Below are 18,458 nucleotides of genomic sequence, written 5' to 3' on the forward strand. Positions count from 1 at the left end.
CTCACCCACCAGGGCACAAGGTGAGAGCAAAGGTCCTTGTCTGGCCAGCCTGCTCCCTGGCTGGGCCTCTGTGGAACCACAACACACGGGTGTCCTGGCCCCCCTGCTGGCCAGCTGTGTCCACAGACGGCGGGGGAAGCCCCCGCCCTGCACTGAGGGGAGGAGTCTGGGTCCTGACCCACCTCGGCTCCGTGAATGCTGGTTTGGGGTGACTGCTGGCTTGGGGTGACTGCGAGGCGCCCTGGGCGTTCTGAGCTCTGGGTGCGGCCTCACTTCTGTGCCTCGGGGGACAATGGCTGCCTGCTCCTGGGGGCAGGTCCCTGACCTCTGCTGGGGATTCCACCAGTGTGGTTCCTGTGCTGTTCATGGAGACTTTGGTTCCTGGGGGGGCATCCCGAATGTAGAGGCTCTTCATCCATTTGTGGGGCTTCCTGACCCTTGTGTGTGTGTGGGGTCTTTGTTCCCTGGATGGCGTTTCATCTCCTGTGTGAGGGTGGGGATCCTTGTGCAGGGGACTGTGCTCCCGTCGGTGGGGGTGCTGACCCGTATGACCATCATCCTCCAGGGTCCACGGGCCTGGAGGTGCAGAGTCATGGCCTTGGAAGATGAAGAGCCCGAGAGCGGGGTCTAGCTGGACCTGGTGAAGGTCGATGTTGATGGGGATTGGGCTGGGCCCCATGGGCTGGGGCTGTCTCCTTCCAATGGGTGGGGCCTGGAGGAACAGGTTTGGGTCTCTAGGGGGGCTCAGGAGACGTGGGGGCATAGAGGAAGGTGGCCCCCCCCACACACCCAGGCCCCACCGGACAGGTCACCACTGCCCTTCCCGCCAACCAGGCCTGGCCAGAGCACGTGCAGCACTGTCTCAGGGGCAGCTCTTCGGGCAGCTGCTCCCCGGGAAGGGGGGCGGGGAGGGTCTCCCACTCCAGGGGCCTCCACCATTGCTCCCACTTGGGCTGGCCACACTGCAGGCTCACAGGTCCACGCGCTAGAAGCAGCTTGGTGTTCTCAGCACAACTTAGGGCCGGGGAGTCATAGCACCAGGCACCTGCGGACTGACATGGGCCATCCCGGCCTGAGCACTGACCCAGCGCCGTCCAAGGGTGGGAGTCACGTCTTGGGCCAGCGGGTGCCAGGCAGACCCTGGTCTCCTCTTCCCCGACTCCACCTTCCTTCTCAAACGACGCCCCTCGCCAGGGGCAGGGCGTCACATGGAGAAGAGGGAGCATCCCGCGAGGTGAGGATCAGAAACAAACAGGTTCAGAGTCAGAGCGCATACTGCCAGCCGCACCGTGAGGAAGGCGAGTGCCAGGGCTGGCCTGCGTGGTGCGGTGGTGAGCAGCAGGCAACGCAGGCGGCGGGCAAGGGCGGTGTATTTATCAGGAGGGTGGGTTACAGGCGTGGCTGAGGCCTCGAGGATCCAGGCCCGGAGAGGACCGCAGGGGCGGCTCCTCCAGCTGGGGAGACAGCTGGGCAGCACCAGCTGCCTGCAACCGCCGCAGGCCGGTCTCCGCCTGAACACCTCGCTTTCACGGCTGCCCCCTCCCCCATTAGTCCTGGGTCAGGGGTGCTACTGGCACGCCCCTACAGACCCAGGGACGGAGGCTGGGACCAGGAGCGCCCCGGCCATCAGCGAGGACGACGTTCGATGGGGAGGGCAGCCTGGGTCCCAGGGCCACTGACTTTCGGGCGGCTGGCTGGAAAGGACGTCCCAAGACCACGGCCGCCTGATCAAAGGGTCTGGGAGGCCACTGCGCCCCCACCCCGCCTTAGGGCTCGGCCCTGGCTTCCGCGCCCAGCGGATCCCGGGCCGCGGTCCGTGCCTCAGTAGCTCCAGAGGCTCTGCCGGCACCCTACCCAACCCCCACCTGGTGCTGTCCGCAGTGCTGACGGGGCCGCCTGCCGCTTGCCGGCGTTCAGGTTGCCTTCCCCAAACCCCAGGGCCTCCCCCGACCCCGCGCGCTGCGGGAGGGTGGGTTAGGACCGCAGGAGGACTGCCTGAGGCCGAGTCCGCTGGGTGCCCGCTGGTCCCACACCAGCAACTGGTGAGTCACTAAAGAACAGGGTCAGAAAACAGAAGTGCTGGGGTCTCTGAGCCCCACAGCTGTCCCGGCTTCCAGAGATGCCGGGGCCTCCCACCCCAGCTGGGGTCGCACCAAGGACTGCCCACAGTTCTTCCAGAACACAGGTTTATTTGGCATTTGGATGAAATGGTTCTCACAGCATCTTAAGAAAAGAATTAGTGCCAACCCAACCAAAAATAAACCCAAACTAGAAACCCTTAGTGAAACAAAAACAAACAGGCCTTGAGATGGTGGAGTATGGACACCCACCCGGAACAGGCAGCCAGGAGCCCTCTGGCGCACAGGACTCTCAAGCAGGGCTGGCCAGGACTTGTCTGACCGTGGCCCCCATGGCTGCCCCAGGACACCCTCACCTGCCTGACTGGCCTGGCACCCTTCGGTCCCCACACGTCCTGTGTGCACGGGTCTAAGGCCTGGGCCAGGCCCCTTGGGGTGCCCACCCCAAAGCAAGAGTGCTCACGACCCTCACCCGCACCAATTAGGCCTGTGGTGACCGCTGTGCCCAGCACACAGCAGCGGCAGGACGCACCTTCTGCTCCCTCTTCAGCAGTCAGGCCCTCCGCGGGGGTTGCAGGCCTGCACGGCACATGGCCCCCTGCATGGTGCGGCCTCCAGCACTGGCTCCTGAGGGCCAAGCCCTGCTCTGTGGGCAACGTGAGCATCTCATGCCACCCGGGAAGAAGAAAACGGTCTCCACGGGAGACTGTGTTGGCACGGCTGGGCACCACCCTCTTCGTCACCCCTCCTTGCTGCTGGCCCACCGAGGCTGCGAGGGGCCCCAGGCGAGTCCCCGCGGTTGGCCACCGCCCGCAATCACATGGACCCAGACACACATGCACACAAAGAAAAAGCCAGACACTCGACGTAGAAAAGATGATGTGCTGAAAATCGCACAAAACCCGCTTCATCTCCAAACCTCAGAAATGCTAAAGCCCCATGTCAGGAGACAAGACCACTGCCCAGAAGCAGGCAACAGGGACCCTCAGTCAAAGGCCCCCTGGGGCAGGGCACCCAGCGCCCTGCTGCTGGGCACAGCAAGGCGGCATGCAGCCACCGGGTTCCGGGGTGGCGGTGCTGGGCAGGCATCGGGCTTTCAGGTGGACAGCCCAGGACGTGAGCTTCAGCCCCTCCCCCCAGGGACACGACCCTTTATGGCACAAACAAGGTGGGGTGGGGCAGGGTCAGCAGGAGCGGGGGCACCCAGATTCCAGCGGCGGCGAGGCCCAGGGCGGGACACCTGGGCAGGCTAGAGGCCTCAGCCTGGCTCCAGGGCTACAGGGGCGCCATGCACGGTGCTGGGGGAGCCTCAGGACAGGCACCGAGCTTCACTGAGCCCAGCAGGGAAGATAGCACAGAGCCGGCAGCCCCACCTCAGGGCCTCGGCAGAAAGGCCCCCAGCCAGGCCCACCGTGTGACAATGGGAGCTGGGGGCACCCCCAGAGCAGCCTCTGAGGCACCCGCCCAGGCCGTCGACAGTCCTCAGATCAGGTGTGCCCACACTGGGGCAACAGCCAAGCCCAGCAGAGCCAGGGTGACCCTCCCCACGGCAGCCGCGGCGCCTCCTCTGTGAACTCTACCAGTCGAACGCTGTTGAAAGAGAGACAGGAACCGGAAGCTACACGTATCTGAGCCCTCAAGGAGGCCCCGGGGCTGGGGGATGGGGTGCTCCCTGGGGACCGCATGTGCGCCTGGCCGAGGCCCAAGCTGCCTCGGGCCCTCACGCTGCCCACGGGCACCAGTGTCTTTCTCAGGGCAGAGACGTGCCTCTCGGGCCCGCGGGCCGTCCTCTACACTACGGTGTTGAGGGAACCTCGGCTGTGCTGGCTGCCCCCTGGCAGCGCCTCTGGGGTGGGGGCACCCCCACCCGGGCCGGGCTCAGGCGGTGCCAGGAGAGCGCTGCTGCTGTCGGCCGAGTCTTCCAGGTCGGCCAGAGGGGCCCCGGGGGTGCGCTCCGGGCGCCGGGGCACTGTGCCCTCCCGGCTGCCATCTCCAGTGGCGGGAGGGGCGGCTTCCACCGGCTCAAACGCGTCGTCTTCTGCGGGAGGAGACTGGGGTCAGCGGGGCGGGGCGGCTCCCAGCGGCTCCTCCCTGCAGCTGCACCGTGCGGGGGCTTCATGGGCAAGCGGGGGTCCGGCTGTGAGCAAACCCCGGTGGGTGTATGCGGGGTGGGGTGGGGGGGACAGGCTTTGACAGCAGAACAAAGGTGGCCCTCACGCACACGCACGAGGCGCGGGCTGGACCTCGGGGCAGGTGAGGGTGACGGCCTGGGCAGGGGTCCCCAAAACAGCCTGCCTGAGGGGGGCGCGGCAGCCCCGACTCCCACACGCGCGCTGGAAGCGGGGGCCCAGGGACCCAGGCACCCAGACTGGGGCCCCGCGCACGCGCACTCCTGCTGTCCCGCCCACGGAGGCGTCAGGGACCCGCTGCCCCAGGAGCACCGCTCGCTCTTCCCCGTCCCTGCCAGCAGGCGGCGACAGCCTCTCCCCGGGGCAGAAGTCAGGTCCAAGTGCTTCCTGCCTATGCGGGCCACACGGGAGGGAACGCTGACCTAACAGACCAGGTCACAGCAGCGCGGGCCTTGCAAAGCCCGCCTGCTACGTCGTGTCTGTGCGTGTGACACACGGGGGCTCCGTAGGGACTCCTGCGTGCACCTGGGACAGGGCCGGGCCAGGCTGTGGATGGGCACCCGGTGTCCCTCTGCTCCACTGCTGACGGCTGGTTTTCACAGCGTCAGACGGACCAGACTCACTCATAGGTTCTGTTCCCACTGGACAAGAGGGCCCGCCGTGGGGCGTGGCCTCAATTCGCCACACGTGCACCCCGCCCAGGACCCCCTCCCCACAGGGCCCGGCTGAGGGGTCCCGGGAGGGAGGCAGGGGCAGGGTGAGCCCGCCCACCCCTGCAGTGGGGCCACCTTAACAGCAAGAATGGGGCCCATGCTGCAGCTCCCACGCCCCGAGGATCACCTGCGGGGTCGTAGAACACGCTGTCCGGGTTGATGGAGGCCTCGTAGGGTGGCGGTGGGTCATCGGGCTGGTCGATGTCCGGGTACTTGTATGCGGTGTAGGGCGGAGGCGGATCGTGGAAATGGAAAGTCCCACCTTCCCCGTCGTCGGAAAGGTGCAGGGGCGTGAGGCCCGTGCCAAAGCCGTCGGGGCCGTAATCGAAGCCGGGGATCCTGCGGCCGAGGTTGAAATGGTGCACTGGGCGGAGAGAGGGGCACGGGGCTGTCACTCGGGCTGGACGCCCCAGGCGCGGAGCCGCACACCCCGGCGGCCACCTGCCGAACCAGAGCCCTGACCCCGCGCCGACGCCCCGGCCTGACGCCTACCCTGCAGCTCCGCCCCCAGGAGGGTCGTCGAGAGCCTCGCTGCCCACGTGAGGTGGGCCCTTCACACCCGAGGCCCAGCGTCGCGGATCCGCAGCCCGGCCGCTCCCCCACCCGGCGAGGCGGGATCTCGGAAGCTACGCGGCGGGGGCGGACGTGCAACCACGTGCGCCGAGGGTGGGCCACGCCCCCAAGCGGCCACCAGCCACGCACACCCGGGTCTCCACGGCAGGCGGCCCGGCAGCTGCCCACACGGCCCGGGGGCCGGCGCCCCTCCCACCACACGGACGCCGGGGGGCGGGCAGCCCCGGTTCCCTCCTCCGACTGGGGCCACGGCCAGCCGGCGCTGGGGGGGCGGGGCACTCACGGTTGGCCCCGATCAGGGACTCGATGCGCTCGCGGCGCCTCTGGCGCAGCCGATGGACCATGAAGAGCAGCAGTGAGAGGACGAGGAAGGACGACACGCAGCTGACGACGAGGCGCATCCCGCTGGCCATGGAGTCCAGCAGGCTGCCGCCGTCTGCGGGCGGGAGGGCAGCGCTCAGGGGCCCCGCGCCCCGCCCCCAGCGCCCCCCGCCCATCTCACCGGGCTAAGCAGGACCGTGGTGGCCACAGGGCCCAGAAGGGAGGAGTGTCCCCGGGCAGGGGGCTGAGGTCAGCCGGGCCATATCAGCGTCCAAGCTTAGACCTGGCCAGAGCTCTGTCCATCCTGCACCACACAGTCCTCACACACAGGCCAGGCTCACCCGGAGCCCGCAACTGATCAGAGCGTCTGGGTGCGCCCCCTGGACCTGAGAGTCCCGGATCCCAGCCCCCACCTCCCCTCGCCCCGCCAGTGGCTCTTCTGATTCCTGACTTCCCAGCACCCACCCTCCTGCTGGCCCTCTCTGGGGGTGGGAAGCCAGGGCCTCCTCGGGGGATCCACTGCGGACCGGGGGTCCTGCAGAAGGGAGAGGTGGCCAGCCAGAAAGGATGTCCTCCCCCAGGTCACGGTCCGACCCCAGCAAGTCTGGCAGGGCCTGCCCTGTGGGGGAGGCCCAGGGCCCCCAGCAGCTCCCTGGGGCTGGGGCTGGCCCTGCACCTGCACCAGAGGCCTCGGGACAGAGGCTCCGGTGGGCGCCGACCCACCCCACCAGCCGGGAGTCCAGAAGTCCTCCACCCTGGGAGGTGGCTGCTGCTGCTCTGCTACGGGCCGGGCCAGCACCTCTGCACCCCCGGGGACCACGGCAGCGTCTGGTGACACCTCTGGTGGGCCTGGTGGGACACAGCTCAACACCCTGGTGGCACCAGCCCACGGGCCAGCCACCTTGCCCGATGCACACCAGGCCTGCTGGGCGTGGTGGGGGCAGAAGGCAGGGCCAGCAGCCCCAGGCTCTGACCCACACAGGGGTCACGGGCATCGTGTCACAGCATCGGAATGCCTGCCCCTGGACCCAGAGTGGAGACCAGAGGGCTTCCAGGGCAGGGGCGGCCTGAGTGTGAAGGCTCCAGGTCCCCTCTCGACCCCCTGCCTCTGCCGCGTGGGCAGGCACCCAACCGCAGCCTGACAATACACTTCACGGCCAGGCTCACATGGGCTCCCCTGCAGCTGGGTGTCCTGCTGAGACACCGGGGAGCAGCGTGCGAAAGGGCACAGCCCCTCCAGATCCCGCCCCTCAGCAGGGGTGGCCAGGGCGTCTGCCAGCCTGTGGTCAGCTCAGAGGTCCCAGCACGGGGCGTTCTCTCTGCAACGATGAATTCCTACTCGGCCCAAGGCAGACCCCAGGACATGGTCAAGGTCCCCAGTGGCCGTCCCTGGCGCTCGGCGGCAGGAGGCACCAGGAGGCAGACGCAGAGAACAGCATCCTTGGGGACAGAGGCCTCCCGGGCCCTGTGGTCGCTCGGGCCATGCCCGGCAAGGCTGCCCACTGTCGTCCAGGCACAGGCAGTGGGCATCAGGCCCAGCCTCTGAGGCGGCTCTGGGACGGGCCCCTCCCCTCCCAGACCCTCGAGGTGGGCGGCGGCCTGTTCTTCCCCAGGGTGGCCCATTTGCATTTCGTTTAGTTGAGAGTTTTTCCATACTCCGCACACAAGAGCTTAGGGGTCTCATCTGTGTTTCTCTGTTGGTGCTTTATCTCTTCATTTCCTCAAGGGTCTTCCACAAGCAGAAGTTTCTGATTTTGATGAAGTGTGATCTATTAATGTTTCTTTTGATCTAAAAATGCTGTGTATCCCAAGGTCACAAAGGTTTTTCTTACTTTTTCTTTTAAAAGACTTAATTTTAAAAGTACGCTGGGGAGGCATCAACTGTGAGGCTGGGACTGACGTACAGACGGCACACTATAGTGTCATCAGACGGCGAGAGCCTACTGGGCAGCACAGGGCACTCCGCTCCGTACTCTCTAAAAACCTACAGGGAAAGAACCTTGCAAAAAGTGGGCGTGTGTGTAACTGATTCCCTCTGCTGTACACCTGAAACTGAAGCATTGCACATCAGCTACACCTTGGTAAAATTTAAAAAAATTAAAAATAAAAGAACGTGTGCTTTCTTCTGGAAGGTGTATGAAGGTTTACACGGTGTATGAACACCTTGGCAGCGACTCTATACACAGCAGGGAGCACAGTAGAAGGCTCACGCGCTTGTTTCTACACAGCAGGGAGTGCAGTAGAAGGCTCACGCGCTGGTTTCTGGCTTAGGGATTTCCACTGCTGCAGCACTGTGTGTTCCAAGTCCAGCCTTTCTTCACTGAATTGCTTTGTGCCTCTGCTGACTATCAGCTGACTGCGTGCGTGTGGACTACCACTAGACTCTTCTGTTCCACTGATCTGCATGTCAGTTGCTGAAATCACCGTTTAGATACTATGACTACACAGTAAGTTTTCAACCAGGTACCGTGAACCCTCCAACTTTCTTCTTTTCTAAAACTGGTTTGGTTATTCTACTTCCTTTGCCTTTCCACAGAAATTTTAGACTCAGCTTGTCAACATCTACGAAAATCTGCTGGAATTCTGGTTGAGACTGCGCAGAATCCAAAGGTGATTCATGGGAGAATTCACCTCCTGATGACTGAGTCTTCTGATCCATGAACATGGTATACTCATGCCTTTCTTTCATCAGCATCTGATGATCGTAGCACACAGAGGGTTTGCCTACTCTATGAGACTTAAACCTCAGTGCAAGTATAAGGAGGTGGAAGGACAGGTCACCACATACCACCCACCGCCTGGCGTCCACCCAGGGGGCACCACCAAGCGGGGAGCGCTACGGCCTGTGGACAACGTCTCGTCTTTTGCTTAAGTTCCCCTGAGCACCAGATGCAGACACAGAAGCACCCCAGTGGAGGCTGAGGTGGAAGCCGGCTCCAGTGAAGGGGCGCCCGGTCCGGGCCCCAGCCCCAGGCGCAGGCTCACCTGGGTCCAAGCACATGAACTTGCAACACTCCTTGGGGTCCTTGCGGTACTGCTGGCAGCCCTGCGGCCGCTCGCACAGCGCGGCCACACACATCTCGGGCTCCCCGCCGTGGCAGGTGCAGCTCAGGCACGGGTCGTCCCCCTTGGGGGTGAAGTAGAAGCCTTCATCCACCACGTTGTCCTTGATGTCCACACACGTCTGACCTGCGACAGGCACAGCGGACCTGCGCATCAGCCGCCTGGGAGAGTCCTGGCACCACAGGCCGGGGCTGCGGGGGCCGCAGAGAGCAGGAGAGGGGAGGAGGGAGTTGTGGCTCCGGATGCGAGGCGCGGCGGGGCCTCTGGCCGCCGCCATCTCCTCACTGCGCAGCCGGGCAGAGCCTCCGTCTACCCTGGGGAGGAGCGAGGGGTCACAGGGGACACTACCGCCCAGGCCCCAGCCATCTCCAGGTCAGAGGTCAGAGGCCCCGCAGAGTCAGGTGTGCCGGGTCCCTGCGGCCCCCGGGGGGTCAGGTGCACTGAGAGGCCCCCCTAGGAGTCAGGTGCACTGAGAGGCCCCCGGGGGTCAGGTGCACCGAGAGGCCCCCGGGGGTCAGGTGCACCGAGAGGCCCCCGGGGGTCAGGCCCTGGGGTTGGGGGCCCCGCTCACTCCTCTTGCACAGGAAGGACGACTTGTCCTGGCAGCTCTCGGCGCGCCAGCTGTGTAGGTCGTGGTGGCGCAGCGTGGGGAAGTGGAAGCACTGCAGCTGCGCGCAAAACACGCCGTCACCCTCCGCCGTGGCCGCCGCCAAGATGGGGTCCGGGGGCAGCAGCACTTCCGAGGAGCCTGCGGGGCGGATGGACGGCGTCACGGGGACTGCCCGCCTCCGTTCCTCTGCGCGCACCTCTGCACGTGCCCGGGGGCCCCAGGGGCGCAGGGACACGCTGCGGGGGTCGGCAGCGCCCACGGGAAGGGGGAGGACGCCCCTTGCTCCCGGGGGGACGCAGCGGGCGCTCTGCGGGCGAGGGGCGGGCCCAGCAGCTGGGGGGCGGGGCCCCGCGGGCTCTGCGGGCCGTTGCGGCGCCCACACCCCCGGCTGCCTGCCAGGAGAGCTCGGGCAGCCAAGCCCAGCGCGTCTCCGCAAAGGCCAGGGAGCCTCACCTTTGGACGCCACCTCCCAGTGTCCTTCTACGGAGCGGTTGCGGCCGGTGACGACGTACTGGTAGCCGACCCACAGCCTGCAGGAGGCAGATCGCAGGAGGCGTCGGCTCTGAATGTGCGCCTTTGATGCTTCCGCTGACCTTTACAATGTGAGCCTCAAAAGCATGAATGGTCTTTTCAAGGTTTGATACTTAATTTTAATAAAATGTATTAAAATTCTATACAAGTTTACCCTCATTTTCGTCCTGCGAGCCTCCTGCTAACGCTGCTCTTCTCAGCGGGTCTCATCAGACAGATCCACATCCAAGCAAAGCCACCCCAGGGCTGCGGGGTGGGCCCTGTGTGCCCCCAGCCCCAGCCCTGGGGGTGCCCACGGTCCCTGCAGCCCCACGTGCATGTGCCCACCCGAGGGCACGGCCTGCCCTCCCCCTTCTGCAAGCACTTACCACCACCCTCGGGCTAAGCACTTCTAAGGTCACCAGGAAGACCCACGGAGCCCCCCCTGCCAGTCACTGTGCCAGCCCCTGCCCTCGTGGGCTCTGGCCACCCTGCAGTCCACGCCCCGTGGGAGGGTGCCCCAGGGCCCGCCCCTGCAGCGTGGGTGGGTCCTCAGCTCCCACTGGCCCCAGAACAAAGCCCTGAGCGCTGGGTGGGGACAGGCTGGCTGTGTCCACACGTTCTCTCCGACCCTGCAGAGCCTGCGGGCCTAGAGCCAGGCTCAGAGCCAGCACGCGCCCTGGTCAGCCCTGGTTCCCCGTGGTGGTTCGGGAAGGGATGAGCAGGCCCATGGCAGGCTCTCAGAAGGACCCTGTCCACTGGCACGGCCCACGAGCCAGGCCCACCGAATCCCACATGCAGCAGCCCGTCCTGACTCAGGCCCAGACCCCCTGCAGCTGCACCATAATCCCCGTGGGAGAGCCGAAGGGCTGCCCAAGGCACCACAGCAGGCACCGCCCCTGCCCTCCAGGAGTCGCCGCCCCGAGCCCCACCCAGCCCCCTCCGCGCGCTCTCGAGGCCCCGGTGCTCCGGTGCCGGGCCCAGCAGCTCACTTGTGCTGGTCCTGCCAGGTGAAGCTCCGCTCCGGCTGCTCCCACTCCTGGGCCAGCACAAAGCGCAGCTCCTGGTCGGTGGAGAAGGTGGCCAGGGAGCCATTCACGCGCTGGCAGGTCTGTGCGGCGTCCCAGTAGCTCTCCCCGCTTAGGTAGGCGCGGTAGCAGCTGGCTGTCCCCTCATAGTGGTGCCACCCCGTGGGGCACTTCCCTAGGAAACATGCAGGACGGGGTGGCCCCAGTCAGCACCCGCAAGGCCATCACACCAGCATGTGCGGCTCAGGAGGCCGGGGGACGTGAGGCCGGGGGGGGTGCGGAGGCTGGGGGGACACGGAGGCTGGGGGGGATGCGGAGGCTGGGGGACACTGAGGCTGGGGGGGATGCAGAGGCTGGGGGACATGAGGCTGGGGGGGATGTGGAGGCCGGGGGGGGGTGCGGAGGCTGGGGGGACACGGAGGCTGGGGGGACACGGAGGCTGGGGGGGATGTGGAGGCCGGGGGGGGTGCGGAGGCTGGGGGGACACGGAGGCTGGGGGGACGCTGAGGCTGGGGGACACTGAGGCTGGGGGGATGCTGAGGCTGGGGGACACTGAGGCCGGGGGAGATGCGGAGGCTGGGGGGACACGGAGGCTGGGGGGGATGCGGAGGCTGGGGGTACACTGAGGCTGGGGGGATGCGGAGGCTGGGGGACATGAGGCTGGGGGGGATGTGGAGGCCGGGGGGGGTGCGGAGGCTGGGGGGACACGGAGGCTGGGGGGACACGGAGGCTGGGGGGGATGCGGAGGCTGGGGGACATGAGGCTGGGGGGGATGTGGAGGCCGGGGGGGGTGCGGAGGCTGGGGGGACACGGAGGCTAGGGAGGGCAGTGAGGCTGGGGGGGGTGTGGAGGCTGAGGGGGATGTGGAGGCTGGGGGGGATGCGGAGGCTGAGGGGACACGGAGGCCGGGGGGAGACGCTGAGGCTCGGGGGGGACGCTGAGGCTGGGGGGGACGCTGAAGCTGGGGGGATACTGAGGCTGGGGGGATGCTGAGGCGGGGGGGAACGCTGAGGCTCGGGGGGGGGACGCTGAGGCCGGGGGGATACTGAGGCTGGGGGGGGACGCTGAGGCTAGGGAGGGCAGTGAGGCTGGGGGGGACACTGAGGCTGGGGGGGGGATGCTGAGGCTTGGGGGACACTGAGGCTGAAGGGGGATGCTGAGGTTGGGGGAGATGCTGAGGCTGGGGGGGGACATTGAGGTTGGGGGGGGACGCCGAGGCCGGGGGGGACACTGAGGCTGGGGGGGATGATGAGGTTTGGGGGGACGCTGAGGTTGGGGGGATGCTGAGGCTGAAGGGGGACGCTGAGGCTGGGGGGGATGCTGAGGTTTGGGGGGGACGCTAAGGAGCTGAGGAGGGTTGGGGGGGACGCTGAGGCTGGGGAGGATGCTGAGGAGGCTTGGGGGGGACGCTGAGGCAGGGGGGGACGCTGAGGAGGGTTGGGCAGGGACTCTGAGGCTGGGGGCAAACGCTGAGCCTAGGGGGGCGAAATGCTGAGGCCGGGGGAGGGTGCTGAGCCTAGCGGGGGATGCTGAGGCCGGTGCGGGGACGCTGAGGTGGGGCGGGGCTCTGCTGCTGGGGGGCCAGGGCGGTCAGGATGGGGTGCTGCGCCCACTGGGTAAAGCAGTGGACAGGACGGTGGGCCCCCCGGGTGGGCGGCGGGAGCGCCCCACCCAGGCCTGTGCCCGTCTGCTCAGGGGGTCAGCTGTGCTGCGCCCTCGGTCTGTCTTCCTGAATGCTTCTAAAACACGTACACTGTAGGAAGCTCATGAAGTAACCAGCTACTGATTATTTTTTTAAGCACAGGCAGGGCAGCCTCCTCCATGAACCAAGGGCAGTCCACTTGGGCCCCATGTGGCAAGCATCTTGTGGGAAAAGCTCCAGGGCCTGGTGCTGGTCTCAGCTTCCCCGCCCGGCAGGGAGGCCCTGGGCAGGCCATCCTGCCGCCCCAGCCACCGGAGGAGCCTGAAGCAGGGTTTCAGGGGGACCCATGGGGTGGGCCCCGGGTCATCACCAGGGCAGGCCTGCAACTTACTGCTGAAGCGCACGGGCTGTGCCACGCTCATGGCATGCAGGTGCGAGGGGTCGCTGCCGCGCGCCCGGCCTGGCCTCGGGTCCGCAGCCTCCTTCCCATGGTAGGGACGTGCCTGCCCGCTCACTTCTGAAAGCAGAGAGCAGTGGCTGCAGACAAGTTGGAGGGCAAGGTGCTGCAGGGAGCTGCCGGCAGGCAGAAGCCGCGGGCGGGCGGGCCGGAGGGGCCGCTGGAGACCCCGTCTATTCAGGCTTCCTCAGAACCCTTCTCACGCGCAGTTCACGCCTCACGGGTCACACGTGTGTCTCACTGAGCGCGCCTGGGAAGTCTCCACTCTTCACGAAATGGGGCCTCCACACTGTGCTTCCTGACAGGCCCCTGTGGAACCCCCGCAGCTCCGGCCCAGGGGCTCCCTGCGGAGCCCAGGCGGGGATCCCTCTCTGCCTGTCGCCCCTCCCTCACCATCAAGGCCAGGGCCCGGGCACCCACGCAGCCCTCCCGTGCAGCAGGCCTGCAGCACGGCCCAAGTGTGAACACGAGGCGCAGGGGGAGGCAGACGCTAGCTCTGTGCGTGTGGTCCAAGGATGACTCACAGGCCTGAGCGAGGAGGCCCAGGGGAGTGAGATTCACCTGGGGCACCGGCAGGACCCTCAGAGGCCGCGTCCCTGGGGCGCTGCGCCCCACCTGCAGGCCCAGCAGAGGACACGGCTGCACAGCCCGCAGAGCAGCCAACACGGTCTGCAGACACCCCCACCCACACACAGACACACACACACACACCAGGCACCCAACTTGGTCTGCAGAGACAGCCCCCACCACACACACACACACACACACACACACACACACACACACACACACGGTCAGCACAGCGGCCAACACGGTCTGCAGAGACACCACACACACACACACACACACACACACACACACACACATACACACCAGGCACCCAACTCGGTGTGCAGAGACACCCCCCACCACACACACACTCTGGGCTTGTGCTGGGGTGAGCCCGGAGGGTGGTGGGAGGTGCTGTAAACCCTCCTGATTGTGGCAGCAAGACCCTAATTCTCCAAGCAGCGGCAGAGTTCACGTGCAAAGCACAGGAGTCCTGACCACTGGATCACCAGGGCATTCCCCGATGTTGTTTTTATTTAGTCACTTTTACTTTTTCTCGTTATAGAATAACACATATCCAATATAAAATATCTGAGAAACACAAAAGTTTGGATAGAGGAAAACAGACCAACTGTCGCTATTCCAGAGGTGGCCGCCCTTCCAAACACTCTTTTCCATACAAATCCTTGAAACAGTTGGGACCATGTCCAGCACGAGCTCACACTTTGCGGTGTGTTAAGACCATGACAGCTTTGATTGTTTTAGGCGTGGGAAAGTCACTTCTGCCGGCCGTGCAGGCCCCGTGAGGGTTCTCTGTTGGGCTCCCCTTGACTCCCGGCTGGTGGAGAGGCTGTGTCTGCAGCCCCGAGACCCCAGACCTCTGCACCACCCGCACCAATGGCTGGGCGGTGCTTTTGGAGCTCCCACAGCCCGTGTCAGAGACAGAGAGGGCACTGCCACCCATCAACAGTGCCCCAGGCCTGAGAGAAGCTCCAGCGCCCTTTCCCACCTGGGGCGGGGGCTCCCTCTGGGGCGGGGGCCCCAGGCGCACACCTGGGCGCCGCTGCTCTCCTCCTGGGGGAGGCTGTGACCAGCGGCTCTGGGGCAGGGTGAGGCTGCAGAGCCAGGGCCCAGGGCGGCCGGCAGAGGGGCTGGCAGGTCCCTGCGGGGCTCAGGGGTAGGCAGGGCGCAGCATGGGCACGCCTGGGACACGGGTGTGGGGAGGCTCACCCACGCGCCTGCACTGCACACTCCCTGCTGGCTACTCCAACGAGCAAGACCTGTGCTTCCACTGGATCCCACCACGCAGAGCCCTGGGCACCTGGTCAGGACCGGTCAGACTGCTCAGAGACAGGAATCTGGGGCACAGGGGAGGGGGAGGCCCAGCCCTGCCAGGGGCGCGGGGCACCAGGTGGCTGGGAGCAGCCTGTGGGAAGCCATCTGCAGCCCGTGGGGGGCAGGGCAGGCGGCCCAGCATGGGGAGTGTCTGCACCGATCCTCTGCACATCCGCGCGCCCGCGTCTCCCCTCCTGGCTCCCTGCCCCCCCCGCCCAGCACACACAGCCCGAGTGTCCCGGGAGCTGGGGGCCCTGAGCCCTGAGTGGGGGCCTCACTCCTGAAGTGCGGTCGGCGCTGCTCCGAGCCTGGAATCCAGCCTGAGCCCAGCCCTGACAGCTCTTAAGCTCCTCTTAAGATAGCCCACCCAGGGCAGCGGTAGAGCGTGCGGGGCACTCGGCTGGTCAGAAGTGGAGAGGACTTGCAGATAAAGGACAAAATGTGAGTCCACTTTGCGTCCAGACACGCCTGTGCAGGCTCCGAGCTGTGGGCACCCCTGCTGCTTTCCTGTCTCACACCAAACAGGTTGAGAACCGTGGTCCAAAATCCAATGCCTCCTTAGCCGGTGCAGGCTTTCTAAAACTAGAGAGCCCACAGATACACGGTTACCAGCGGGCTTTCTGTTATGCTGCATGTGTTCCTGCAACTGATTCTCTCTGCCCTCAGCCGGGGCCAGGCCCTGCGCACGGGGGGTCTCACAGTCGGGGGAGCCCAGGACCGCCACCTCTGTCTTGCTCCCTTGGGGACACACGCATGACGTGGACAATGTGTGCAGCACAGAGAGAAAAACTGCAAACACAGCGAGTTCTGAGTCTGCTACTGCCTGTGACGGCGCGGAAGCACTGGGGAGGAGGGGGAGGGACGGGGGAGGGGGAGGGACGGAGGGAGGAGGGGGAGGGACGGAGGGAGGAGGGGGAGGGATGGAGCCGCCAGCACACAGGGAGCACCAAGGGGAGGAGGGGGAGGAACGGAGGGGGGAAGGGGAGGGATGGAGGGAGGAGGGGGAGGGACGGAGCCGCCAGCACACGGGGAGCACCGAAGGGAGGAGGGGGAGGAACAGAGGCGCCAGCACATGGGAGCACTGAGGGGAGGAGGGGGAGGAACGGAGCTGAGAGCACACCGGGAGCACTGCGGACCTATGGTCCCTGTCTGGTCTGCTTAGAACTGGTCAGAGCTGGCTTTTTTTCTGGACAGACTTCCTTTCAGTTTGTAGAAAGGTGCGGCCTTTAGCACTGCCATCGGAACAGCGAAGGACGAGCCATTTACAAGCACTCAGCCCCACTCCCGTCACCAGTCATGCAGCCTCCCTGCATGGTTCTGTCACTCTGTTCAGCGAGCCTGTAGCTGGAAAACGCGTCTGTCCCGCCCGTCCCGGGGCAGCTGCCAGGCTGCAGGCTGAGGAGCCTGGCAGCCCCTTCCCAGACAATACGTGCTTGTCCTCTCTGCACAGAGTCTTGTGAAGGTTAACAGACAAAACCACAAAGACAGTTTACCAGCCAAACTAGTTAAAAAACAATCCAACTGAGTGAAGGTGAAGCTCCTACTGACTACGAGGTGACTCCTGAACCGGGTGTGTCCCACCCAGCGACTGTTAACAGCACGAGCTCCTGAGACGCAGAACCCAGGCAGGACATGGAGCCACGGTCCTGAGGCTGAGATCTCCCCGTGCCCAGGACTCCAAGAAGCTCGGCTTCCAGACACAGAGTGATATTTAGAGAGGAACGCTCCACAGAGTGAGGGCCGTCTCAGAAGGCGAGAGCGGCCAGCAGCGAGACTTTAAAGAAGGCGCAGTCAGAGAGGCAAACAGCAGCACAGAGATGAGAGGCCTGAAGACTGGCGGGCAGGAGGACGAGCCGCAGCTCACAGAAGGCGACTGCGTGTCCAAAGGAGCCTGGTTATCCCTGCTGTTCCAGGACCCGGTCCCGTTAGCACCTGTCAGCCTCAAGCTTCTCTTATCGTAGCAGGAACTCACTGTCGACTTACTTGAACCTTGACAGCTAAACCCTAGGCCCACAGTGGCAGAGTAAGCAATCTAGAAAGCTACATACCCGACCCAACAATCTGACATGTAAGAATTCACATTAATGATACCTCTCCAATTCCCCAAATAGAACAGTCTCCCCCCAACCCCACATATGCACAAGGTTACTCACCGTGACATTGTTTATAACAGCAAACTAACGAGAACAACGCAAAGTACATCATGAGAAACGCGGGGCTGGAAGAAGCACACGCTGGAATCAAGACTGCCAGGAGAAACATCAAGAACCTCAGGTATGCAGATGACACCACCCTTATGGGAGAAAGTGAAGAGGAACTAAAAAGCCTCTTGATCAAAGTGAAGGAGGAGGGTGAAAAAGTTGGCTTAAAGCTCAACATTCAGAAAATGAAGATCATGGCATCCGGTCCCATCACTTCATGGGAAATAGATGGGGAAACAATGGAAACAATGTCAGACTTTATTTTTTGGGCTCCAAAATCACTGCAGATGGTGACTGCAGAAAAGTTATGACCAACCTAGACAGCATATTCAAAAGCAGAAACATTACTTTGCCAACAAAGGTCTGTCTAGTCAAGGCTATGGTTTTTCCTGTGGTCATGTATGGATGTGAGAGTTGGACTGTGAAGAAAGCTGAACGCGGAAGAATTGATGCTTTTGAACTGTGGTGTTGGAGAAGACTCTTGAGAGTCCCTTGGACTGCAAGGAGATCCAATCAGTCCATTCTGAAGCAGATCAACCCTGGGACTTCTTTGGAAGGACTGATGCTAAAGCTGAAACTCCAACACTTTGGCCACCTCATGGGAAGAGTTGACTCATTGAAAAAGACTGATGCTGGGAGGGATTGGGGGCAGGAGGAGAAGGGGACGACAGAGGATGAGACGGCTGGATAGCGTCACCGACTCGATGGACATGAGTTTGAGTGAACTCCGGGAGTTGGTGATGGAAAGGGAGGCCTGGTGTGCTGCGATTCACGGGGTCGCAAAGAGTCGGACACGACTGAGCGACTGAACTGAACTGAACGACAACAAACTAAAGGCCCACGCGTAAGAGCCTGGCTAAAAACACACGGCACGTTCTTAACCGCTCAGCGTCACAGTGATCCAAGCCTGTGCCCCGACCACTGCAGGTGAAGACGCTGCAGCTGACGGTTCTATGAAGAACCTTCTAGAACTAAGACCAACAACAGATGTCCCTGTCATCACAGCGGTCTGCAATACAGAAGTAGGAAGTCAAGAGACACCTGGAGTAACAGGCGAGTTTGGCCTTGGAATACAGAATGAAGCAGGCAAATGCTAACAGAGTTTTGCAAGAGACCACACTGGTCATAGCAAAAACACTCTCTTGCAACAACACAAGAGATGACTCTACACGTGGACATCACCAGATGATCGATACCAAAATCAGATTGATTCTGTTCTTTGCAGCCGAAGATGGAGAAGTTCTACACA

General features: G+C 64.1%; 1 protein-coding gene across 4 annotated transcripts in view; it reads right to left on the reverse strand.

Annotated features, from left to right (window-relative positions):
- Window positions 1-2,169: 2,169 nt before the first annotated feature.
- DGCR2 (DiGeorge syndrome critical region gene 2) overlaps window positions 2,170-18,458 on the reverse strand; it is a 28,177-nt gene continuing 11,888 nt past the window's right edge. For 2 of the 4 annotated variants that reach the window (XM_070770029.1, XM_070770031.1), the window contains 8 exons: window positions 13,059-13,184; window positions 10,990-11,200; window positions 9,941-10,017; window positions 9,449-9,625; window positions 8,800-9,003; window positions 5,777-5,929; window positions 5,048-5,284; window positions 2,170-4,116 (listed from right to left, as the gene is read on the reverse strand). In XM_070770029.1, the coding sequence (XP_070626130.1) occupies window positions 3,869-4,116; window positions 5,048-5,284; window positions 5,777-5,929; window positions 8,800-9,003; window positions 9,449-9,625; window positions 9,941-10,017; window positions 10,990-11,200; window positions 13,059-13,184 (1,433 nt within the window). In that variant the 3' untranslated portion in view covers window positions 2,170-3,868. Of the gene's footprint in view, window positions 4,117-5,047; window positions 5,285-5,776; window positions 5,930-8,799; window positions 9,004-9,448; window positions 9,626-9,940; window positions 10,018-10,989; window positions 11,208-13,056; window positions 13,185-18,458 lie in introns of all 4 variants that reach the window. The other 2 variants (XM_070770027.1, XM_070770030.1) reach the window with 1 other exon arrangement.

This window comes from Bos indicus, chromosome 17 (assembly GCF_029378745.1).
Source record: "Bos indicus isolate NIAB-ARS_2022 breed Sahiwal x Tharparkar chromosome 17, NIAB-ARS_B.indTharparkar_mat_pri_1.0, whole genome shotgun sequence".
Lineage (NCBI taxonomy): Eukaryota > Metazoa > Chordata > Mammalia > Artiodactyla > Bovidae > Bos > Bos indicus.